This window comes from Leptonychotes weddellii, chromosome 1 (genome assembly GCF_054177405.1).
Source record: "Leptonychotes weddellii isolate Sample4059 chromosome 1, ASM5417740v2, whole genome shotgun sequence".
Lineage (NCBI taxonomy): Eukaryota > Metazoa > Chordata > Mammalia > Carnivora > Phocidae > Leptonychotes > Leptonychotes weddellii.
The window spans coordinates 44,924,821-44,950,586 of record NC_138369.1 but is presented as its reverse complement, the minus strand read 5'-3'; the positions used below and the strand labels follow the sequence as shown (position 1 = coordinate 44,950,586).

General features: G+C 52.3%; 1 protein-coding gene across 2 annotated transcripts in view; it reads right to left on the bottom strand.

Moving 5' to 3' along the window:
* SLC6A1 (solute carrier family 6 member 1) overlaps positions 1-25,255 on the bottom strand; it is a 41,670-nt gene extending 16,415 nt beyond the window's left edge. Inside the window, exons 1-4 of one of the 2 annotated variants that reach the window (XM_006744853.3) lie at positions 25,098-25,255; positions 2,921-2,972; positions 1,016-1,345; positions 494-625 (exon numbers count right to left, since the gene is read on the bottom strand). In XM_006744853.3, coding sequence (XP_006744916.1) covers positions 494-625; positions 1,016-1,253 — 370 coding nt within the window. In that variant the 5' untranslated portion in view covers positions 1,254-1,345; positions 2,921-2,972; positions 25,098-25,255. Of the gene's footprint in view, positions 1-493; positions 626-1,015; positions 1,346-2,920; positions 3,018-25,097 lie in introns of those variants that run through there. The other variant, XM_081822219.1, reaches the window with a different exon arrangement.
* Positions 25,256-25,766: the final 511 nt, after the last annotated feature.

Sequence of the window (25,766 nt, the reverse complement as noted above, 5' to 3'; positions counted from 1 at the left end):
ACCAGCTCACTGGACCTTGGAGACAGGTGTTATTAAGGCACTGAGGCTAAGAGAGAGGGAGGAACTTATCTAAGGTCACACACATCTGGCAAGGGAGGACTTGGGTCTGGGGCCCAGCACTGGCTGGTTGCAGGTGGGGCGGGGGTCTTGGCTTGCCAGGCAAGAATAATTCTCCATGTATCCATCTGAGGGTCTGTCAGGCACTGAGCAAGGAAGCAAAGGAAGTCGTACCCAGCCCTGGCTGGGGAAATGAACTCACAGGACAGGGCAGGCTGATGTGTGTACGGGGTCTCTGGATTGAGGCCTCCTGCCCACCTCTGCTGCCCTAGATCCTAGCCAGGGCTGCCATCTGCCACCTGGCCCCTCCGAGGGCTCCACTCTGCTCAGAAGTGAACCAAGCACGTCCCTCTCTCCAGTGGGGCTGAGAGTGTCAGGAAGGCCCTGGTTTCACCATAGTTCTGTGGGCAGGAGCACTGCCACTCTGCAGACTTACCCTTGAACATGGGGGCCAGCTTCCACACCCCCAGGCCCCCGATGGATGTGTACTGGCCCAGGGAGCACTCCAGCAGGAAGAGTGGGACCCCCGCAAAGATGAGTGTCAGGAAGTAGGGGATCAGGAAGGCCCCTGTGGGGTTGAGAAGAGAGATGCTCATGGTCCCAAAGCTTTGGAGAAGCCCCATTCAGAGGGAGCATCATGGCAGGGCATTCTGGGGGTCCCAGCCATAATTTCCCTACACTCTGCCTTCAAAGTAGCACCCACAGCCAAAATGAGGTCCAAGGATGTCCTTTGCTCAAACTACATCCCTTGTTCTTTGCAAAATGATGAGGTGAAATTTTGGTATCATTAACAAAGGACAACTGTCCTTTGGGAATCTTTTGGTAAAGGGACAAAAACAGGAAACGGGGCCGGGTCTTTAGGGGGCCCCTTCCCCTAAGGTAGCCCCAGAAAATGCCCAAGTGTGACATACTTCAAGGGGTCCAGACCCAGCTGGGAGGTTGCCTGGCCAGCACCTACCACCACCATTTTTGCCGCAGAGATAGGGGAATCTCCAGACGTTGCCCAGGCCAATGGCGTAGCCCACACAGGACATGAGGAAGTCAAAGCGGCCCTTCCATGTGTCCCGGTCTGGAAGGTCCGCTGCCTTCTTCTGCACCTTAACCACCAGAGTTTTGGGCTTGTCATTGGCCACAGGGGCCTCGCTGACCTCCGTGGAGATCTGCCCATCAGCCACCTTGCTGCCATTGGTCGCCATGTCTCGGAGTTTGGACACAGAGGTCCTGGCAGATGGACGTGTGATGTCGGCCCCGGTCCACGCAGACAGCAGGTTTGCGGCTCAAGGTCACCCTAGGAGAACAGAGGGGTGGGGTGACAGGCACAGAAGGGTGGCCAAATCCTGGAGTTGCCCCAAAATAACAAAAATAAAAGGACCCACAAACAAACTAGGGGCCGGAGAAGGCTCTCTCATCAGCTGTCTTTCTCCTGGAGGAAGGACGGTGCCTTCTGTTTCCAGACTTGTGTGTGGCGGATGTGGTGGGTTGAGAGCTCCTGAACTAGCTTCAAACCTGCAAATCTGTGTCATGTGCCCTCTCTTAAGTGTCTTGCTCAGAGAAGAAAACTGAGGACACCAAATTTCCTGACAGAAATATTAAGTGTTCCTCATCTTTGCCTCTTGGAGTGCAATTAGATTTTTCATACCCTGAGGCCAGAGTAACCATGGCCACTGTAAGCCATGGAGGGGCTTATCATGGGGCCAACAGGGCGGTGACCCAGCTACAGGTGGTGGGTGAAAGTGGTAGATGAGCACAGACTCTAATTAATGATCGAAGTCCTCTTTCACATTTGAGGTGTGACTTTGAGAAAACTTCTTAACCTCTCTGGGCCCTGCTCTCCCTATCTTTTTTTTAAGATTTTATTTATTTATTTGAGAGAGAGAGAGCACGAGAGGAGGGAGGGTCAGAGGGAGAAGCAGACTCCCTGCTGAGCAGGGAGCCGCATGCAGGGCTTGATCCCGGGACTCCAGGATCATGACCTGAGCAGAAGGCAGATGCTTAACTCTCTCTATCTTTTTTTTTTTTTTTAAAGATTTTATTTATTTATTTGACAGAGAGACACAGCAAGAAAGGGAACACAAGCAGGGGGACTGGGGGAGGGAGAAGCAGGCTTCCTGCTGAGCAGGGAGCCCGATGCGGGGCTCGATCCCAGGACCCTGGGATCATGACCTGAGCCGAAGGCAGACGCTTAACAACTGAGCCACCCAGACGCCCCTAACTCTCCCTATCTTTTAAATTGAGTATGATAATAGTACATCAGGTTGTTGTTCTTCACTTATTCAGCAAGGATTCTGTGCCTGGCAAATGGTGGGGACTTGTTACTATTTTGTCAGCAGTCCCCAAGCCTGGCGTGCTTCCAAGTTGTTTGCAAAGCTCTATAACGATAGAGTCCCAGGTCCCACCCAGGTGTCCCATATCAGAATCTCAAGGAGATGAGTCCTGAATCTATGCATTTAACAAATTCTGCAAAAGGAGACCCTTATGCTGGGAGCCAGTCCCAGCCCTCAGCTGAAGAAGGACCACTGGTTTACATGACCTCTCTGACCCAAGATATTTCACCTACACTTTGTACTCTGCTTGCCTCTTTAGTTCCAGAGGCAGCATGGAGTAGAGAACGGTGTATGACATCAGACTCAGCCCAGCCCTGGGTTCAAATCTCCAGTCTGCCTTTTACAAGCTGAGTGACCCTAAGTCCTACTCTTGATTGTTCTCGCCTCAGTTTCTCCATCTATAAAATGGCAGTAACCTTATCTGGCTTGTAGAACTGTGGCAAAAATAAGCTTTCATGGCTGTACGGGTATTTTTCACCTGACTGGTTTAGAAAGAGAATTCCACACATGGTTGTGATCATTTTGGTTGTGGATGTTACCTGATGATTTTCAGCTCCAGAGCAGCTCCCTCTGCCACCCCTGGGTGCAAGCCTGCAAAGCAGAGATGAGGAGGGACCTCAGTGAGTTGGCAGGTGGTGGCTAACGGGCAGCCCTGGGCAGAGAGCAGCAGGGGAGCAGGAAGCCCATGGGAGCCCCCAAGCCGGGTGACCACATGAGTCCACGCCATGTGGTTCTAGGAACATGCTGGAAGGGGCCTGCTGCTCTCTCGGTTCAGCTGTATGGGCGGGCATGAGGGCAATGCAAGGACAGCATTCCATCATTTTATCAGAAGGAAAAAAGAAATCAACAGAGGGGCAAAAGCCCCTCAGGGCCCAACTGGGAGCCAACAAAGGCAGCTGAGATTTTTCTCCATCCCCTAACCAAACATGCAGAAATGTTGTAAAAAGCCATGTAAGCAGACCTCAAAATAATTTATTTAGTATGATCCTATTTTTGCCCACCCCCCCAATCTATTCATTAAAAAAAAAAAACCTCCAAAACCCTAAGGATATATCTTAAGGCATTCACACTGATTAGTTTATATGTGACTTTTGTTTCCTTTTTTGCACTTTTCTGGATTTTTATAATTTCTAAATTTCTACAAAAAATTTAAATTAATCAAATAACACAGAATAAACTTATGGAACCCTCAGAGCAAACAGGACTGCATGAAACAACGGTCTGGGGACTCTTGAGATGTAGGAGCAGGGCCAAAGTAGTGTGTGGCCCCAAATGGCCTCCTCCTTCAGCTCGGCCCCACTGGGGGAACTCTGATTGCTGTGCACTCGCCTTCCAGCCCCTCACATGTAGTCCTCATCACCAAACACCACTGTCTCTGCCTAGAGTTCACAGAAAACCAGACTACCTTCGGACAATCCAAACCTTACTGCCAACCCTGTTTCTTATTCTTCAGGATGACCCATCTGGTTCCTGACTTGGGTCTGGCACCATCAGAAGGAACTCCAGATAGGGTAGGAATGTAGGGTGACCTCCCATCATCAGGGATGATAGCCCATCTTGTGGTCTACCAGGAAGTCTTGGGATATGCAGGGGAGAGAGCTGCCTTAGGAAAGGGTGTGTGGGGGTGGGGGTGGTTAGCCATTAACTGTCAAATCAATGATGACCTTAACTGTCCCCATGACCTACCCTTGTGGGCTCCAGCCACCATGTTTGTTCAAAAGGATCCAATCACCTTGGACCAGGGCTGATCACCTGACTCTGGCTAGTCAATCAAAGCTCCTTCCCTGGGAATTTGGCATGAGGCTGAAAGAAGGCCAGCCTGTCCGGGGAATTGGGAACTCTTAGGCAGCTCTCTTCTGCCCACCTGTACTCAGAGGAGCAGGGAGAGTCGGTCTGCTGAGGAGGAAAGAAATTAGAGGACAAAAGATGGACAGTCTTGAAAGCATTTGTCTTTGCCATTCCAGGCTTTCTTAAGACTGGCTACATTCCAATGCTCAGAATTTACAAAGATAGCATCCCCACCGTGGTAAAATAAAATTCCCTGTTTTTGCTCACGTTGGCACAGGGGATGCCTGCTAAAGTCTTGAATCTCTGTTCTCTTACCACTTGACTAAGTTCTCAGGAAGGCTTGTAGCCCTATGGGAACAACTTCTGGCCTCTGCTCTGGATATACTTGTTGCTTATCCATGGAGACTCAAACCAAACTCCAAAATCTACTATGCAATGGACCTCAGATTGCCCCACACCACGCAGGGAGAGACAGACGGACAGACAGACAGGTGCAGCTCTGGCTCACTCCCAGCAAGCAGGCGAGATGACAGGGCATGTTTAAGGGGATGAAACGTGGTGTGTGTGTCCTTTGAAGAAACCATTCAACATCAACACAGAAGAGAGGTGGAAGGTCGGGAAGAAGGAGAGTTCCGTCCCCTCCCTGAGCACATTTAGCATCCCCCTCGTGCAGAGGCCGGAGAGATCAGAGACCACAGCTGCTTGAAGAGCTCAGCATGAGGAAGGCACACGCGCTATCTTCGGAATATGGGAAAGATCCGGGCAGGTGCCTGTAACCGGCCTCTGAAGAGCCACATAAGCAGATGGAGCTTTCCTTTCAGAAGACGAAAATGTGAAGATCACAGTGTAAGGCCGCCAGCTCATACAACTGGTGCTTCTTTGGGGATTCCTATGGAGAAGCCCCCTGGGTTGCAAGGCAGTGAGAAGGTGCTACATCAGAGACCTTGGCTCCCCTTGAGATTTACTAGCGCTGGGCTCATTCCTCCCCCTTTTGATCCTCATCTGTAAAATGGGGAAATAATAATAATCTTTCATTCACACAGTTGCGGTGAAGGATAAATGAGATCACGCATGTGAAGCATTGTGCAAGAACACCTGGCTCAGAGCGAGGGCTCAGGTCATCTCGGCCGTTCTCCTCATCCTGATGTTGCCAGCTGTGTACAGATCGTGGTTCCTAATCTGCGAGGCACAGCGGTGTTGACACTATTACGACTAACAGCAGCTAACGTTTATCGCGGGCTTATTAGCCAGGCCCTCCAGAGACTTGCAGCATTTTCAGAAGACGGATGGAAATTGTCCTTTTAGCCTCCATGGGGGAAAACTAGCTAATAAAAATTTCAAATCTCCCCACTTTGGGCTCTCTGTATACCAACTGAAGAGTGGTCTAGCCCATCCCCTTGGGCCAGGCAGAAGCTGGGAGCAGTACATTTGTGTGTTTGTCAGTAAAATAAAGGATTATTCCATAATAAGTCAAGTCTGGCAGGAACAAAAGTCAAAGCCTCTAGTAGATGGGACAAAAATGATCAAGGGATCCCCGTTAGTTAAAAGGCCTAAGACCCGGAGCTTACAGACAACACTTCCAGAAGCGGCCTCGCTCAAACACCCGAGGAGGAGCTGCTGACAAATTTTCATTCCCAACACCAGCTGGTTAACCTGTTGCTTCCCTCTCTCACGAAAAACAGCACATGGAAAGCATAGGCACGTGCAAGTGCCCAGCAAAGGAATCTGGCTATCTTTCTAGAAAATGAATGATTTTGGAAGCAGGAGCCCCTGCTAGCCTTTCCTGGAGGCAGGATGCGCTCTGCCGGGCAGGGGCTGCCCCAGGTTGGAGGATGGCTCTGCGGACCCACAGCAGAAGGACCTTCCATCTCTCCACCCCCTCGACAGTGCGGCCCTCCTCTACCTGCTGGCCGCGTGGGTCAAAGGAATGCCTCTCACCACTTCATGATTTGGGGCATTTTTCCAAGGCCTTCTTCCAGAATCTTCTGGTTCTTCCTTGTCAGGTGACAATATTCAGCAGACCAAGGATCTGGCTACATGTTCCTCCAAGTCCTTCATGTTTCCCCATATTAACTGAATTCCACAGAAGCAACGTTCAAAAGGGCACAGTTCATGTGAGACCACAGTGACACATCCTCTGTATTCACTCACCTACTCATTCACTCCTTCCTTCATTCATCAAGTGTCTGCTCGTTGTGTGCTGAAATGCGGATGGAACAATCATTTCAAGCCCTTTGTATTCTGAACCAGAGTCCAAATCAGGGAAACTAACAGGAGCCAGCAGAAAGATTACATTTTGTAAATATTTACCGAGGGCCTAATGTGTTCATGGAGCTGGGCTGGACATGTGGGTTGCAAGGATTAATAAGACAAGGTCCATGACCTTCACAAGGTCATAGCCTAGAAGGAGAAATATTTCGGCCTGTAGCCAATCATAGTACCCTGTGATATGTGCAGCAAGAGCGTATGAACAAGACACTGCAGGGCTTAAAGGAATGATTGAATTCAACCAGAGAAGGCATCCCAAGGGTGCCTGGATGGCTCAGTTGGTTAAGCCTCCAACTCTTGGTTTTGGCTCAGGTCATGATCTCAGGGTCATTGAATCGAGCCCTGCATCAGGCTCCGTGCTGAGTGTGGAGACTGCTTGAGATTCTCTCTCTCCCTCTGCCCCTCCCCTGCTCTCTTTCTCTCTCTCTAAATTAAATTAATTAATTAATTAAAAAAAAAGAAGGCATCCCAGATGAGGGGACATTTGAACTGGGTTTTGAAGGTTGAATAGGTGTTCATCAGCCTCAAAAAGAGGGAAGGGCATCCCAAGTAGAGGGAAATGCAGGAACAGAAGTAGAAAGGTTTGAAGATAGGAAGGTCAGTTTGTGACGGACCTTGAAAGCCAGGCTAAGGAACTTAGAGACCAGTTGCAGGGATGCAACAGAGGTGATGATGTGATCAGATTAGTATTATAGAAGAAGACTCACTCAGGGAGGCTCTGGGAAGGAGTTAAAGAAAGAGACTCGAGGCAGGAAAGTGGTGAGAATGTTCCCATGAATCTGTTCCTTCCTCGATTTGCCGTTTGAGACCAAGTCCTAAAACCATCAATAAAAATGGGGCCAGACCAAGCAGAAAGAATACCTCTGCCAATCCCTGTGTGAGGAAATGCTTTATAAGAAAAAAAAATGAAGTTGGAAGCTCTAGATCAGAAGTGGCAAAATGGGTCAGAATTGGCCCTTGGGCTTGTTTAATTTGGCCTGAACAAAAATTTTTTTTCAGTTTGAAGTAGGAGCCAGAAATACGACTCTCTAGGATACATTATTTCAAACAGAGGGAACAGCAAGTGCAAAGGCCCTGAGGCAGGAATAAGCTTGGCATGTTTGAGAGTCAGCATGGAGGCTGTGCTGGCTGGAGTCCAGTACAGGAGGGAACAGAACTAGTCAGAGGTGGGCAAGGGCCAGATCACACAAGGTCTGAGAGACCACAGCAAGGAGTTCAGACTTTCTTCTTTTTTTTTTTTTTTATTTTTTTTTAAAGATTTTATTTATTTATTTGAGAGAGAGAGAATGAGAGACAGAGAGCAGGAGAGGGAAGAGGGCAGAGGGAGAAGCAGACTCCCTGCTGAGCAGGGAGCCCGATGCGGGACTCGATCCCGGGACTCCAGGATCATGACCTGAGCCGAAGGCAGTCGCTTAACCAACTGAGCCACCCAGGCGCCCAGTTCAGACTTTCTTCTAAACGGGATGAGAGAGAGTAGAGGGTGTAAGTGGTGGGGAAATCTGACTTACATTTAAGAGTCTCACTGTGGTTGCCCAGAAGAGGCTGCAGAGGGGCAGGGGTGGAAGCAGGGAGGCTCATTAAGAGGCTGAGAGTCCAGGTGAGAGAGGACAGTGACTTGAACGGTGGCAGCTAGGGCAGAGGCGGTGAGGAGTGGGACCAGGGATCTCTTCTGGAGGTGGGGCCTGCAGGCCTTACTAGCAGATTGGCTCTCAGCAGCCTAGGCCCGCACAGATGGCAGGCTGGGGGGAGGGGAGTGTGTGGCAGCCGCCTTGGACAATCCCCCCTCTGTCCCACTGCATCAGAGGGACTGGTGGCTGCGTGGGGTGGGGACTTGGGCAGAGGCCAAAAGGCCAAGGCCAGTGTCTCAGGGCTGCCACTGTCCAAGGCTAGGGCTGGGCCCAGAAGGAGGCTCAGAGGGAGGGGGGGCGCCAGGAAGAACCAGGAAGGCAAGAAGGGGAGCAGCAGGTTTGGGAGTAGGGGCCCCCACTCCCTCCCATGGCGCTGTGCATACTCCTGCTTTGTCTTGCTCCCATTCTGTAATTACAGAAATTACAGAGGCTTGCTTCATACTGCAATCACTCTACTCGCTTTTATTTCTTTTTGGAACTCTGCAGTTCAAGAAAAAAATTAATATTGGGTTTGGCTTCATTCCAAAGGGAAACATAATGCAGTTTATTTTCTGCTTTAGGGGAAAATGCTAGGCTCAATAAATTGGACAGGCTTTATTGAGCATCTGCTGTGTACCCAGACCCATGCCAGCTCCTATCAAGGGAGAAGAGCCAGCATTTATTGAGCACCTACAGTGTGCCAGGCATTCCACAGGTGCTATATTATCCAGTCCTCATTCCATCTCTGTGAGCCAAAGGCTATTTCACCCAGCTGACAGATAGGGAAACTGAGACTTGCCGGTTTGCAGCTATGGTGAAGGCGTCTCAGACTGCTTGGTGATTCAAGGCCTGGCTATCCAAAGTGTGGTTCTCCACGAGGCAACATTGGCATCACCCAGAGGCCTGTTAGAAATGCAGGATCTTGGGCCCCACTCCAGACCCATGGGATCAGAAGCTGCATTTTAAAAGTCCCAGTGATTCGGGTGCACACGGAAGCTTTGGAAGCCGTAGGTCAGGGATGCCCCTGATTATTTCACAGAGCTTGATTCCAGTCCCTGTGTGTCCAGGGGCTAGATATTTACTGTGCTTGAGTATCCGTTTCCTCAGTGGTAATTTTGGACTCCTGTACTCCATAGGATGGTTGTGAAACTCTGAATCGAGATAATGCATGGAAAGAGGCTGGTGAGAGCAGAGGGCCTGGTGCACAGGAAGTGCTCAATAAACAGCAGCTCAGATTGCTATTCAAAGAGATGAATGGCCGGGGAAGTACTTTGTAACTGAAAAACATGGCACAAATATGAGGACCAATTAATAGCTGATAATCACGTGCAGAAGGTTGGGTGGAGGATAGAAGTGGGCAGGTGGATGTCATGCTGTGGGCAGCCTTTAACACCACCTGCTCTGAAGGTTAGGGAGGGACCCCTAGAGAGGGTGCTCTGATGGAGAAGGGGCAGCTGGAGAGGGTCTACAAGGCCTCAGGACTTAGGTCTCAGAGACCCGAGTCTGGGGGTGAGGAGTCAGTCTTTGCCAGGATGCGAGCTGCAGGCAAACTGGACACCGCAGGTCTAGATGGTAGGTCCTTCTCCTTGGACCCTCACAGCCAGTGGGGCTTAGGGCCAGGACCTATGCAGCCTCCCTCCTGCTCCAAATTTGTTCTCTGCCACACTGGTACCCTTGGTCTATACCAGCAATCTACAGATGAAGAACAAGGCCCAGAGAGGGCTGGTGGCTGGCCCAAGGTCACACAGGACACAAACGGTATGATCCTTGGAGATCCCCACGACCCCAATTCTCAGCTCATTACACATTCATACTCAAGAGATGAAGGAAAGCAGCCTCACATCTTGGCACAAACTCCTCACCTGCTTCAACATACCTGAGACATAATTTGCAGACCCAGGCGTGTTTCTTAATGGCATCTATTGAATACCTACACTTCACAACATCCCACTGTGACTTTCAAGTAAGTTATTTATTTTTTCAAAGTGCTGGTTTCCTCATAAGGAAATGGAGCCAACAGGAACCACTTCATGAGGTATGAGGACTGGATTTGAATTTTCTAGCGCTGTGCCTGGCCCAGCAAGTGCTAAATATACTGAAACTAAAATGATTACTGGTTCCATTTTGCAGATGATGGTACTGAGGCTCAGAGAGGTCAAATGACCTATCCAAGGTCACACAGGATTTAACCCAGGCTCACAGTCAGGTGGTATCTGCTCACCAAGCAGGTGTCTCTCAGACATGGGCCTGTGTGAAATTCTCTGAAGCCTTTAGATGTAGCCTTACCACTTATTTGAGCCTTTCTGCTGGGTTCTGAGGGGAAGAGATGTGACTACACGTAGTTGAGTTTCCCCAGCCTCACAGCCCCATGCAGATAAGGAAACCCAGGCTCAAGCCCTTCCCCTCAGCTTGCAGCCTCTGAGAACCTGGAATTCTGGTTTTCTGGGGGTGCCCCCAAAGCCAGAATGTAGGAGAAGGCTAGAGAACCCACCCGCCCACCCCCAACAACCAGAGTGTGAAAAAAAAATCAGCTTTATAACTGCTAGAGGCTTAAGAGACCCATCTAAAGGTGAAATAAACTCCAGAAGCCGAGCTTCTCTTTCTTTTGTGGTGGCACACAGGAAAAAAATCCCCAACTTTTCATTAACAAAGAAGGAAAGAAAAAGAAGAGCTCAGAGTGCAGGAAAGAAGTGAGCCCAGCACTTACTAACACGCCAGGGTCTTCTCTAAATGATTTATGTGTATTAACTATTCTCACTCCCTCCCTGTTTACTGATGGGTAAACTGAGGCACAGAGAGCTTAAAGTGGCTTGCCAAAGGTCTCACAGCTAGGAGCAAGGGGAGCTAAGACGAACCCGGGCAGCTGGGCTCCTGTGTCCATGCTCTTAAACTCTATTCTGCGGTCTCTAGTGGGATACCCAGACCCCACTTTTAGGGTGTGTAAGAGTGGCCCATTTCCAGCAAGCAACTCCCTCCAGGACAAATCCCCATAAGGACAAGGCCTGCCACTCTTTTTAAGAAACCCAAGGGCGGCTGCTGAGGTCTGGCTCCCTGAGAGGCTAACTTGTCACCATGGCCGATTGGGCAGACCTGCCAGTGTCTCAGGAGCCAACAAGAGGCCACATGGGATCCAGGCTGAGCAGCTCTCCCTCGGCCCCAGGGGCTAGAGGCTCTAATTAGTGTCCCCCGGGGGGGTTGTCAGTCAGCCCCAAAGGGTGGTGATCCCCTCTGGGAGTCCCCAGCTCTCCTCCAACTGCACATACGGGCCCTGTGTGCCACAGCAGAGGCCTGCCTCCGGGCTACGTCTGCAGGGCAAAGAGGGAGTGTGGCCAGCTGGAGTCTCTGGAGCCGCAGGCCCCGAGTGGGAATCCACTGCACACATCACCAGCTGTGTGATCTCCAGCCAGCCCCTTCTGCTCTCTGTGCCATTGTTCTCCTCCATGGGCAAGGAGAGGAGCCAGACCGCACCTTCTAGCTCCCCTTCTACTCCGTGTCCTCATTCTCATCTCACCCTGTGTGTCTAGCTCACCCAATCAGTGGTTTGCTAACAATTGTCTGCAAAGCCCGACTGAGCACCTCCTCTTGTCAAGGCAATTTTCAATCCAATCCAGCCCACATGGACCGTGCACATCCGGGTAGCAGGTCCCACACTAGGTGCAAGGGAATAAAGATGCCAGTTGGAGTCTGGGCCTGCTGCCATTGGGCTCTCGGGACAGCTGGGCCACAGGTAACCAGCATGCATGGGATAATTTCTTCATCAGCCCAGAGTAGGAGGGATGGCCCCCTTGGCAGACAACTGGGAGAGAATGGCACTGTGCCCCTGACAGAAGGGGACAGAAGTGGGGAGGTTCTCTTTATAACCACAGGCAGAGAAAGCGGGCTTGGAATCCTTACCTTACCCCAAGCCTAGCTGTTGGTCCATTCTGGGCAGAGAGAACAGGGGGAAAATGCATAATGCATTTAGGGCTAATGAGGAGCCTGGCATGGCTGGCTAGAAGCTGGGGTGATTTAAGGAGCATTACTGGAGAGGTGGAAAGCAGCAATAAAGGGCTTTGAATGCAGGAAAAGGGGGTGTACTGTATCCTGTAATAAGAGCAGTGACCACACTGAACATTTATTAAGTGCTTAATATGTTTAGTGCATTTCACAGATGATCATATTTACCTCTTACCACACCCCACTGCACAGATGTGGAAACTGAGGCTCAGAGCAGTAAAGCACCTTGCCCGTGGTCCCAGATCTAGGAGGCTTGATTCCGGAACCCATGCTTCTAACCCCTCTTCCCCACCTTGGGCACTGGGGGCGGGGGGAACTTGGGGGAAACTGGAGCCTTCAAAAGTGGGGAGATTTGATCTGATGATGACTTGGCAGGAGCCTGGCACCGGGGGCGGGGAGGAGATGGGGGATGGGAGGACAGCACCGGAGCTGGGATCATGGTGGGGCTGAAGGCGAAGGCCTGTCACTATTCACAACTTGACTTCTATCCTACTAATGACTATTCGGTCTTATCTCCCCAGCTACATTGTCACCTCTATACGGATGGGACCCGGGTCTTGGACTTGCCCTGTTTCCCTCACAGCCACTCAAACAGTGACAGATGTATACATGCTGTCCTGAGTTCCACCTTCCGTCCCCATCCGTCACTCTGTCCCTCTGTGACAGGTGACGTTGTTATTATAAGTCCTCAAGAAACGTCTGCCTCTGGGAAGGTGGCACTGGTCTCCGAAGCGGCAGTGTGCTGGTGTTTATAAGGGGGCCCTCAGGAAAACGAACAGAAGGCTGATTCTGGGGTGTAAATGCTCCCCCTGCAGCACGTTCAGGGTGCCACCGTGAGGTCACAGGACTGCGAGGAGATGAGCACACTCTGGGAACCGGCTCTTGCGTGCTTCCCGTACGGAGAGCCCAGACCTCGCCTCCTCCACGGACACTGGAGCGGACACCGCCGCTCCTGCAGATGCCTGGGGCCCAGAGTCCAGCTGTCCGTGGGTGCTGACGAGTGGGGAGGGATGGAGCGAGGAGGGCAGGAAGGAGGAGGAGAAAGGAGAGCAAAGAAAACCAGAGGGACAGGGGAGCAGCAAAGAGGTGAGAGCAGGGGCACAGGAGGAAGACGGAAGGAAAAAGAAAAAAATAAGGACAGTGGAGAAAGGGTGCTGTCCCTTTCCTGTGGGCTGTGCAAGGCTCTACTCTGTGATCTCATGATAGCCTCCAGAGAACCAACGAAGGAGGGGGCCTGTGTTTCAGCAGGAAGAAACGTGGTGGCAGAGCCCACAGTCTCGAGTGGTTGAGGAGCTGTGACCCCGGACGCAGGTGGCAGGGTCTGCCCAGCTGGCTTCCTCCCTTTGGTCTAACTGGATTCGCTGGAGGCCAGCCCTTCTGTCTGTGCCCATCAGTCTGTCCGGACGGCTCAAGGCACCTACTTTGAGGTACCCTGTGCCGGGCACTGGCCTCGGGGCCCTCACTGTCCTGTTCCAGGCTACGCCTTTCCCCCTCCCTTCCTTCGCCGGCTGTGTGCAATTTTGCAGCTCTGTGCTCCAGGGGCTGCCTCCAAAGGCCCCGGCTCACCTAGTCAGAAAGGATTCATTCAGATCAGGAAATGAGGGTGACATGCTGACCACCTGACATTCTTTCACATCACTCTTCGCCTTTTAAGACACACTTGTAAGAAAACCCGGGGGGTTACATCACCGCTCTCTCCTGTTCACGATGTGCTTGAAGGACTCTGAAGGGCATTAGGATAAACGCCCTTTAAAAACTCAGACTGGGGGAAAAAGGAAAACACAGCACTGCAGGGACGGGCTGAACTAAATGATAATCTGTAATAAGTCACACGCAGACACGCCGCCTACATGGAGAGCTGACTCGGCGTCACAGAATAGCACTTCCGCAGCGAAGGCGCTGGGCATTTCTTCAGTTCATTATCAAGCTTCCACACCCGGGGCTCCATTTACAACTCTGCAGGCTTTATTGGCTCCATTCTAGAGATGAACACACTGAAGCCCCAAAGATAAACTGTCTGCATCAAGATTACAGTAAGAAGCCGCAGGGATCTCAAACTGATGGCCTGCGGGGGCCGAGGGGGTCCCCATCTGTGTTTGGTTCAGTGGTATCAGAATTTTAAAACTTGAACTTGCAGGTATTGGGGGGAGAGAGTAGGCATGAGTTTTCCAGTTTACTGTAAGTCCCGCCATGACTATTATCTTGTTCCTGATCCCTTGACTCATTTCTTTGACCTGCCTGGCTCTCAGTGGACCTTGAGTTTGCAATCTAGTCACTCCAGAAAGCTCATCCTCTAAGTGGTAGAAGGACAAAGTTACTCTTTCCCCTTCTCTAGGAGATGGGCAAAACTCTCAGGGATGGTAGTGATCAAAAACACACATTCACTATTGTAACTGTAATTTTATATCTGGGAAACAACAAATCCTATTGTTCTTTTAATACAAGCTCAGTTGGATTTTAAAACAATGTTGAGAGACGCTGCTTTAGAATATTTTGCAAGAATGAGGAGGGTGTGTATTTTTGGAGTTGATTAAGGGTCAGATTCCAGGGTCTCGAATATTTCCCACAAGTGAAAGCTGATTTTATCTTTAAAAGACTCAAATGAATGCTCACTTTAGCCAATGCATCTGTTCTTGATTCATTCACTTAGCTTTCTAAAGGAGTCTTTATAGAATGAATCTCCCCTTCTTTGTAAAGTGAAAAATCACATGCAGCAAGAAAAACCTACCCATTTGTGAGAATTGGATTTTTACTGAGCACATTTTAAGTCCATGGCCAATGAACAAACTCATGAACACCTTCCACTGGGGATGTCAAAGGGTATTCGGAGGTTGATCTGTTAGCTAGGACAGGGGCAGGCAGGACAGGGGTAGGCAGAACAGGGGAGTGGTTAAGGGCATTGGCCCTGAGGGCAAGAAAACCCTCAGAAGCTGTGTGACCATGAGTTAGTCCCCCATCCTCTCTAAGACAGAGGTGGTGATACCTACGTTTAGCTACTATGAGGATTAAATGAGATAATACGTAAAGTGGTTAACACAGAACCTGGTACAGAGGAAAATGCTTGCTACCTGGCAGATATTATCATAAATCACTTGATTAGGGCTAATATTATTTGTTTTGTTTTGTTTTTGATAGCTATGGGAAAAAGTCCTGGGCAGAATGCCACAGTTATCTTAACTTATAGGCAATCAATAGAAGGGAACAGTGCCAGCCACCGGGAAACGCTGATCAAATCAAGCTCTCAGAGCAAATTGTTCATTAAACACGATTCCCGAAGTGGATGTGTGTACCTTTCCTGCAATTAGCACATTCGTTCAAGTCCCAGTTAAATGTCAGCCGTCTTCATGTGTCCACTGAATGAGTCCCCCTCACCCCTCTCCCGCCAGCCTGAGTCGGAGGTGTGGGAATCCGAGGTCTCTAGGTTCATTGCTTCACACTCTGTCATCCAGCCCCAGGATCAGCAACGAACAAATGACCATCCCTCTCTGGGAATCCAGAAACAGGTTGCCATCTCTGGGGGTGGATTTGCTCAGACGGGTTTGCGGAAACAAACAAAATGGTTGCTTGCCTCCCAGTCATCAGGATCCCAGCTCTTACCATTGCTTTTAAAATAGCCCAATGCCTGAGTCCAGCACCCTCTTTCTGCTTCCCAAAAGGAGTGGGCTTGTCTGCCAGTTCCATCACATCTTTGCCAGCATGCAAATGATGCGCTTCGGCGTTTCTCGGGGTGTTAACCCCATGCTCCCCAATCCCTGATGAGGGGAGTAAATATTTTGCACCAGCTGTGCAGGAGGGAGAAATGAAAGAGCGTGGGTGAGAGTATTTATTTTCCAAAAGGGTTTACAGCATGGGGTCATTTAGATAGCTGGCAGAGAGAAAAGGCAACTTCCCCCAGTGTGGTTCGCACATGGGCTTTTAGGGAGAGCACGCTGCAGTGAGGTACATCAATCATGCTTTCCAAATGCAAAATATTGATGTATATTTTTAGTGATGGGGGCTGTTCATTTGTTCCACTGATATTCACTAGCCTGGAATGAAGAGCTCAGTTATTCATCATTCTTATCCTCATTTTAGCCAGTTCCACTCTTCCGACACCACAAATTACAAGCTGATACATGGTTGGGAGCTGCTCCTTCTCCTAGCCTCTCCTCTCTGGTTAACAATCCTAGCTACTGTTGATTGAGCTATGCTCAGGAGCCGGGTTTGACGCTCTATCTACCGTACCTTATTTGGTCTTAGAACAATCCTATGAGGGAAGTCTGTTATTGTCCCTGTTTTGCAGATGAGGACGTGGAGGTTCAGACAGGTGAAGTGACTCGTCCAGGGTCACGCAGCTAGGAAGTGGCAGGGCGAGACTGGACTTTGGCACCAAAGTTGATATGGGTAGCTAGCTGCCTTGCAGTAATGTTTCCCCACTCCTCCTGGGCTGGAATTGTCATCCCTGGCCTGTCCGAATCTCCATGAGCACTCTCTTCTGCAGTCTTTAGAGGGGTGGAGGTGTCCTGAGTGCAGTGCTCAGAGCTGGCTCCCTTCTGGCTCCCCATCCCATGCACTGCCTGTGCTCCCCACGGGCCCCTCCAAACCCTCCCCGGGGCCCAGACTTCTGACACCAGTCTGAAGTTTTGATCCCAGCTCCACGTCTCGCCCGGCTGTGGGACCTGGGGGAAGAGTCAGTTCACCTCTCTTCGCCTTACTTCATGCCTCCACGAAGGGAAGGTAATTGTCCCTCTCTGCCAAGGCTGTGGCAAGGATGGAACTAGGCGAGGCGAGTGTCCCCCCAGCTGTCCCCACCCAGCCAGCCCGAATCTCCTTCTCGGGGGAGCTCAAACCCCAGACGCAGTCCCCCCTGCATTCGTGCTCACTCACTCCGGCAGGTCCCGAATCAGCATTCAACACACATCTCTCTGCCTGTACAACACCATTGTCTCCCGAGGACACAGGCTCCGTTGTCACGGCAACCAGAGTCCTTCCACCAACTCTATTTAATAATTTCTCAACAGTGGAGCTGGGCTGGCTTAGGGCAGGGGAAGGAGCGCTGGGTTAGGGGTTAGAAGCTCTGGGTCCTAGCGCCTGTGGCCCTAGGGCTCCTCCCCCCTGGGCCTCAGTTTACTCATCTGTAACCCAGGGGAGTCTGAAATGAGTGGATTTTGTGGCTTTCTCTGGCCTAGAAAAACCTAAGAAACGGTTCTCCAGGTTCAGGAAGCAGGAGGTAGGGGACTGGAGCCACTGGAGAGCGGATGGAAGTTTGAATGACATCCTAAATCCACAAGAAGAACCAGAACCTACCCTTAGTGACCAAACTCTCTCCTTCTGCTGAATTGCCCACCAAAATGCCACCTTTCAGATGTTTATGCCATCTCCAAGACCCTCTGGGTTCAGAGCTGGGGGTGGTTAGGAGACACAGTTTTGCCCGCAGCCACCACAGCCCTGACTCTCCCCATTTTGCAGATGTGTAAACTGAGGCTCAGAGGGCAAAAGAGTTGTCCATGGTCAACTGGTCAAGATCGTCCAGGAGGTGGAAAGTCCAGCTGTCCAGGAAGGCCAGAGAAGAGAGCCAGTCCACCTGCCTGTCGTGCCTTACTCTCAGCCCATGGCCGAATGTGCTCTGGCCCCCACCTTGTGGCCTCTGGCTCTCACTGAAGAAGACTTGTAGATCATAAAAAGCAAGAGGTAAGTACCTACGCTGTGTCCCACTATGCTGGGCCCAGAGACGCCAGAAGACACATCATTCCTGCTTGTAGGGAATGTACAGTTTTGACTGTGAGCCGCTCGTCCAAGGCCGGAAACAATGCCTGATTTGTCTACACAGCCCACGGTAGGACATGGCATTCAGAAGGTGCTCAAAATTGTACCTGGCCCCATTGTTTGCCCACCTCTACCTCTGAAGGTAACTTGTCTAGGCCCCCAGAGGCCTCTATGACAATGTCCCAGAGGGGCCACCAACATCCCTGGATCCCAGGAGCCATTGTGGACCCCACGCTGGGGAGGGGACCAGTGTGGCCAGGCTTTGTGGCTCCTGGCTTGGCCCCGTGGTTGGGGAGGGGGGCGGTTCAGCCTCGGCCCAGGTCCATGGCACCGCTTTTCGGCATGGCCACGGCCAGCCCAGCGGCGCTATTAAACTCATCCCGGGTCGGCATTTTCATTTAACACCCGCGGCATAATTAACAGTGCTCTCTCTGCTCTGTCATTAGAGGCATTCACTGCCGTTTGGAGAAAGGGCTCTCACCGTCCCCAGTCATTAGTCTGGGGAGGCTATTCTGGGGGAAATGGAGGAGGAAGCAGGGCGTGCAGCCATCCTTCCCCTCCCCCTGCCTGGAGAGCCAGCGCCGGGCTTGGGGAGCAGCCCATCGTCCAGTCCAGTCCAAATCCCTCGGCTTTATGGACTGAGAAAGCAAAGTCCAGAGAAGGGCAGGACGCCTGCCCTTTATCCCCTGCAAGCTCGAGTCCTGCACAGAATGCAAGCCCAGGACTCAGGGTCCCGCCGACCTAGATCTGAGTCGCAATTCTGCGGCACGTCAGTGGGCCGACCCTGGGCAACCATGTGAGCTCCCTGGCCCTCAGTTTCCTTATGGGGGATCCTAGAACAGCGCTTGTCAAGTCCTCAGCTCAGTGCCTGGATCACAGTCAGAGCTCAAAGGCCAGGAAAGGCTTGTAGCTATCTGATCATTTGCTACCAACCTGTTAAAAATGGATGCATTTAAATTCCATCTTCACAGAGTACTCTTTGGTATGACAACTTCTTCCCCGTTCCCAAGCCCACTTTTTTTTTTTAAATCATAGGTGAGTCCTTGATCTCAAGTTCTGAAAACATCTGACATGGGAGCAAAGGGACAAATGGACTCAGGCAGCAGGGGAGGTGGACCTCAGAATCAAGGGCATGGGCACCTTTGGCTTTGGTCACTTTTATTTTGTATAGTTGACACTCTGCCTCAGCGAGTCAAAGCCCCCGTCTCCTCCACTGTGACCTCCACTCAGGTGCCTTCCAGAGGTACTGGGTAGCATGAAAACGCACGTAGGGGTCGGCATTAGCAAGGCCTGGGTTCAAACTCTGCTGTGCAAGCCAGGGTAAGTGACTCTACCTTCCTCAGCCTCCAGGTTCTCCTCTGGCCGCAGGGACCGTAGCACCCATTCCCCTTACCCCTATCTGCTAGCATCCTTCTCACCAGCCTCAGGAGGCCCAGGACTGGTGCCCAGGGGACGCGCCACGCTCAGTGGCTGGGGACCGGCTGCCCGGGCAGGGAGGGGAAGAGTCAAATTCTCAGGTGCCCCTGCCCCCCAACACCCCAGAAGGAAGCTTCCAGAACTTGTGATTTTTCATCATCTCCAGCAAGGGCAGAGGGGAAGTGGGGTAATGGCCAGAAGAAGTAACTGACTCTCCCCTCTCTTACCCTCTTGGCTGGAAAGGACTCAGAACCACTCAGCCTGCTCCTCCAACAGGTCCCAAACAACCCAAGGCTCACCTATGAATACTGCCCCACCCCCTTCCTGGTTGCCAGGGCCCTGAGATCCTTCTAGATAACCTCACAGGGCCCCTGGTGTATTTATTTTCACCCAAATCCACCCAGATAAGCATGTTTGTGTTCATGCACTGTCTGAGAGTGATCATCCCTTCCTTTCCCCCCAAATCTGGCTACTGCTGGGGGCCCCCTGGCCAAATGAGCACACGTCAGACTCCACAAGCTCTGGGCATAACTGAGGAGATGTTAGCCTCTGGCTGGAGCTCAGAACGACACGGAAGGCTAAAACGATGCCGGGGCCCTTTCTCACACTGCATGGCTGTGCCTTCCCACACCATCCTGCCATCAGTCCCTGTGTGCTTGGGGTTCTGCCTGCCACAGATCGGGCTCATCGGGCTCCTTCTCAAGGGGCAACCTGCTGAATTCGGACTTGGGTTTCGTAAAGGTGAATCTCATCAGCTGGGAATCCAGAGGTCAGGGATTAGTGTGTTTCAGGGCTTGCTGAGCCTCAGTTTCCCCAGCCAAAGGATGGAGATAATAATGGCAATAATAATAACAATAATATTTTCACTTGGAACCCCCCAGGGCTGTTGCAAACTTCGACTATAAAATTCTAAAATTTGAGTCAAGGTCATTCTGACTTGGGCTTTATGAGAAGACTAGCTTTAAAAAAAATGTCTCTTTTTGTCTGACAGAGGATTCTTCTCCAGGATATTAAGGACCATATTTTCTTCCCCTGGAATACTTCCTACAGGATCAAAAGACAGAACGGCTTCAAGAACATTCTTCTTCAAACCGCAAAGTACTCTTCTGATGACCAGGAGTTTTATCAACACTAAGTTCCGGCAAACTGCAATATTGATACCAAATGTTGTTGCTTACTTCCCGTGGCTACTGCCCTCTCCCTGGACAGAACCTCCTTACCAAACAATAAGGCCATGAAAACAGCCTGCTGTCAATGTCTTTCGGGGCGTCTTTGACCTTGACTGTCCCTCTAGCCAGGGCTCAGCTGTGTCAGGAGCTGGCTTGCAACATCCATCCTGCAGACATCATGCACTGACAGGTGGGCAGAGCTGCAGGTCACCGTCCGAGGCAGCCACCAACTCCTGCATCCTCTAGCCTGGTCTGAATGCCAGGATCCCATCCAGCCCCAGAAGCCAGGGGCCTCTCTTGCAGCCAAGAGGGCCCCTGGCACCCTAATGTGGCCTGTTCCACCTAGCTGCACACCCCCTGCTTTTAAAGAGCCATGGCCAATCACTCTGCAAGACCTGGCCTCCTTGTAATTTCCAATTTGTGACAAATGTAAAAATAGGAGGCCATTCGATGCAGGAGGTTCACATCAAATTGGATGCCGCTTTCGTGTCATGTCAGATCATGGTAAACAGAGCTGATGACTTCGTTGGCCACTCTCAATGGCTTCCAGAGCAGTGAGAGGGTAAGCGACAAATTTGGGGACACCTAAGAGTTAGGGAAAGGTGGCTGGGTGCACAACAGTAAAACCAGCTTTAAATGAACTTGAAGTCTAGCTCACAAATATGCTGTAAGATGCAGGACACTTGAGTGCAGATCCCAGTTGTACACCCTAGCAGCTGAGGGACCTCTGGCACAAACTCATCTCTCCGTGCCTTGGCTTCCCCTAAGGAACACCACCGGCTTCCCAGAGCTGTGGCAAAGCTCAACTGCTGGAAAACAAAAGGGGAGAGTACTTTCTAACTGTGCAGCTCCATAAATGGGGCATGTGGTCCTTGCCAAGTGAACAGCACCAGGAGGCTCCTCCGGGGCAGGGATGTCAGCACACGACGGCTGAGCTCGGGCTCCAGGGGCCACTTACTAGCCTACTAATCCTGCAGCTAGCAATTTCACCTTTTTTCCTCTCGGTTTCCTTATCTGCACAGGGACAATCCTATGTACCCCACGGGGTTTTGTGAAAATTAAATGCAATGATGTAAGTAAAGCACACAGCACATTCCCCGGCAGATCATCAGCTCGCAATAACTGTTAGATATTATTGTTATTGATGATATTATCATTGGAATAATATTTAGTGGGTTTTTTCTTTTTTTGCTCTTTGTGACTGAATCCAAGTCTGTGCTGAAATATCACAGCTTGTGTTCACACCTACCATTTATGCCAGGCAGCCCTTATCCCTACTATTAGCTGGCTTCCCACTGACTTTCATACCAACCTTCCCCCTGGCTCTGAGGTCTGCAGGTGAGCTCCGAGCAAAGATGCTGGATGTTCACAAAGCTCACGGAGGCACGTTTCCTGGGAAGCCCTATTTTGGGGTCCATATCTGGCCTCCCAGCCATTTCCCCGTCTTAGGTACCACACTCTTTCCCTCCACCTCCCAGCAACCTTCAGGGAATGGGGCAAAAAGGTGACAGAAAGGAGCACGGGCACCAGGCCCACTGGAGTAGCTGGTGCAGAGGAATGCCACGGAGCAGCATCGGAGGTCCCCGATCTCCTCACCGAGAGGGGCCCTGCTGCTCTTTGCAATTGGAGTAGATTCAAGGTTGTTTTCATCGCGGCAGGGGCTGTGCTCTGTCCACCGTTCTCTGGGCACAGAGCAGCTCAGGTGACTGCGCACAGGGAAATTGAAGGGGCAGTTCTGACATGGGCAAAAACAGGCCTGCTGACACTCACATCTCTGTTTCCTTCCAGGGAAGAAGGCGATTAAGGGGCTCTAACTGGGTTTGGCCCTGCAGCTGCAGCTGAGGGACAGGGCTGCTGGGGTGGTGTGGCTTCAGGGATCAAAGGGAAGGAAGCTGGGCACACCTGGGGCCAGGTGACAGGGAGAGGCTCCGGCATCCCCTCTGCTCCCAAGGACAAAGGGGACAGACTTGAGGATGGACTTCGGATGCAGGGGTCTAGAGGTGGTGGGCAAGGCTTAATGGTTGGCACTCGGCCTGTGATGTATATACATCACAGGAGAGGAAGGAAAAAGCCATCTCTGAATTCCAAGTGGCTTGGGACAGCTCTGTCTCAGCTGCTGAGCTCACAGCCAAGCCTAGGAACATGTCTTTATGTGATGGGGAGAAGCCACCTGACATTGGTGCTTTATTCAAGCTCTTAGCATATGCCAGACTGTCAACCATTCAGTCCTCACCATCACCCTTCCACCTCACTCTATGGAGGTGAAAACTGAGGCCCAGAGACCCAACATCAGGGCAGAGTGTTGGCCAGGAAATCAGAAGAGAGGGGCTCAAATCCCTGCCCTGCCTCTTCCTAGCTGGGTGACCTTGGGCAAGTCACTTCCCCTCTCTGTACTGCAGTTTCCTCGCCTCTGAAGTGGGGATTAGAAGAGTGCCTGCTGCATAAGATTATTATAGGAATTATGAGCTGGTCACACTGGAAGCTTTCAGTACTCCATTCCTTCCTTCCAGTGGGGATGAGAACTTACCCAAGGTCACCGGGCCAGAAAATGGCAGCACTCCAGCTCAAAGCCAACTCAGCCAGGGCTGCTTCTGGTCTCAGAGTCTACCTTTCAGAGCCTCCCTGGCTCAATGACATAGAAAGATAGTGCAGGTCGGTCCACACCAGCACCACTGTCACCTTGCATCCGTGCAGGCTTTATTTAAGACACTCGGTAAGTGCCTGCTCTGTGCCGGGCCATGCATAAACAAATGACATTTGGAGTTCCTGATTGCCAGGCATGTGGAATCCCGCAAAGACAGAGCTATTGTGCTTCTTTCGGCTTTGGTGGGCTTGCTCTTTCCTCATCTTTACCCTCTGAGTTGCTTCCTTCTGGGCCTCTCGATGCCCCTCTCAGCTCCATCCTGAGCTTCTGGGGACCCACTTCCCACCACACCTCCAGCGCCGGAATGAAGGGTTGCACACAAGAGAGATGGTCCCTGCTTCCTCTTCCACAGCAGCTGCCTCTCTCCTGTGTGGTTCTGAGGGATCGCCCCACTCTCCAGATGCTCTGCCAGACAAGCCCGGCTATGTGCCCCTGCCTGGGACTCCTGTTTGTCCTCCAAGCCCTGGCCACTGAGCCAGGGCTTGGCTGGAGAGAGAGCGAGCGCTTTCTTTGTTTGCTGCTTGCCTGACAATTTATTTCTGAGACTCAGCCATTTTGCCCTGGATGCTCTGGGGAAAGGTCCCTTCCACTCCTCCTGGGACTTGCACCTCTAAGGGCAACATCTCCTCTTCCTCCTCTGGCTAGGGGAGGGCCTGAGACTGCTCAGACCCTGACCAGAGCAGAGGCTGGGTCAACCCTTCCCAGAGAGAGTGCTCCAAAGAGAGAGAGAGAGAGGGAGACAGACAGAGGGTACAAGTTGCTTGTAGTTCCCACTGATCTCCTTTGTTCTGGAATTTGGGAGTTGGGGCAGTCTTTTCAGACTCCCTTATGAATACATTTTCCCCAAAGTTCCCAAAGAGAGAGAAAAATCTAGGCAATACCCAGCACCCAATACCCCCTCACCAAACACCTCCTCTCTCTCCAAACACCCACTTTGTGTCACAGAAAAATGAAGGTCGACCCCAAAGTCCACTCACATAGCCTGACAGCCTCTGGTTTTGGGGGTGTCACCAAAGATCAGAAGCCATTTTACTCCGTGCTTCCCCGTCCACCCCAGTTCTTCATGGGCATGAGGCTGGGGTTTCTAGGAGAGGGAGGGAGTGCTCCAGCCCCATATCAGGAGGAACCAGGGCTTAATCATTTGGCTTTTTAAAATCCAGTTTTCTCCTTGGGGTCCATGTCTATTTTCGGAAGAGATTAGCTAAGAACCTCCGCGGGGGCTGCCCGGTCTAAGTTCCTTGTCTGAAGACCAAGCCAAGCTAGAACAGGGCATCTATGGGTGCCACGCATAGGGATGGTGGGCACAAAGGGACCAGACACGGAGACCACGGAGTCATTGCCCTGGGGTAAGTAACTGAGGCAGGCAGTTTCCCTTTCCCCATCTCCGGGGAGTAAATGTGGGACACAAGAAGGTGAAAACAGTTTCCGCGGCGACAAGGGGACACTGTCCTCAAACCCTCTGGGGGACTCCCCTCACCCCATATTCCTCGGGGAAAGGAGTGGAGAGCGCGGCGCGAGCTAGTGTGCGCTCAGCCCAGGCTGTGGTAAATGCTTTTTAGCCAACATTTCTTGAGAGCTTGAGCTACCCCAGGATGAAAAGCAGGTGACCCAACCCCAAGTCGCTCGCCCCAGAGCCCTTTAGAGAATAAATGAGGCGCACAGCTCTACCTCGGCGCATCTGACCCTGAGACGGAAAAGTGGCCACGGCCCCCCAAACGCTCTTCGTATTATTCACTCCCAGGGTCCCCCGCCATCCCCTGAGAAATGGACGCGGCGCTTCGACGGCTCCAACTAGGAGACTCCAACGCCAGCTAGGAGATCCAAGGGGGCTCCGCGACAGGGAAGGGGCAGGAGACTCTCGCGACCCTCGCACGAGTCCCCTGCCTCCCGCGCGTCCCAGGGGAATGGCCCGGGCTCACGTCGGCGGTGGGAGCGGCGTCCCGGGCTCCTTCGTGATGCCCTGAGACGAGGTGAGGCGCGGGGGTTGGAATCAGGGTGTCCGCCCCCACCCCGTCTGGCCCGATCTGCCGGGGCCGTCCGGGGATCTGCGCCCCGCGCCCCGACGCCGGCCGCCCGTTCCTACCTGCGGCCCGGGCTGCGCTGCCCGCAGCCGGCGTTGCGCGGGCAGCTTGGCCGCTGCGGTGCGCTCCGGGCGCGGGGCCGCTCCGGGCTCCGGCCGCGCTGCGCTCCCGGCTCCTCGGCTCCTCGGCTCCTCCGCGCGGCGCGGCTCGCCCGCAACCTCACCGCTCGCTCGGTCTTCCGAGGGCGGGCGGAGGGACACCGGGAAGCGGCAGGGCGGGGGAAGGAGGGATGGAGGGCGGGAGCGCGCGCGGGCGGGGGGCGGGGCGCTGCTCCGGGAGCCCGCCCAGCCAGGGGAGGGGCGCCGCCCGCCGCCCCGCCCCCCGCCCGCGCTCCCCCCACCGCCCCGGCCCGCGCTGCGCGCTCCCCAAGCGGCCGCCGCCCCGCAGCTTCCCCGCCGGCAGCTTCTCCCACTTCTTGCGGTCGCCGCTGCTGTCTCTGCTTTCCCTCCTCTGCCCCGTTCTCTCTCCATCCCGCCTTCCAGTTCTCCCCTCTCCTTCTCCTCCTCTCTCCTTTCCTTCTCTCCCTCCTCTCTACCTCCCTCTGCCAGCCCACCCCCATCCGTCTGGCCTGCTCCCCCCTCCCCCTCCTCCTCCCATTCCCTCCTTCCTTCTCCTTCCGTCAGTTGGCTTCTTCCCTGACTTGGCCTGGGGTGGTCAGCCCGCCTGACTTG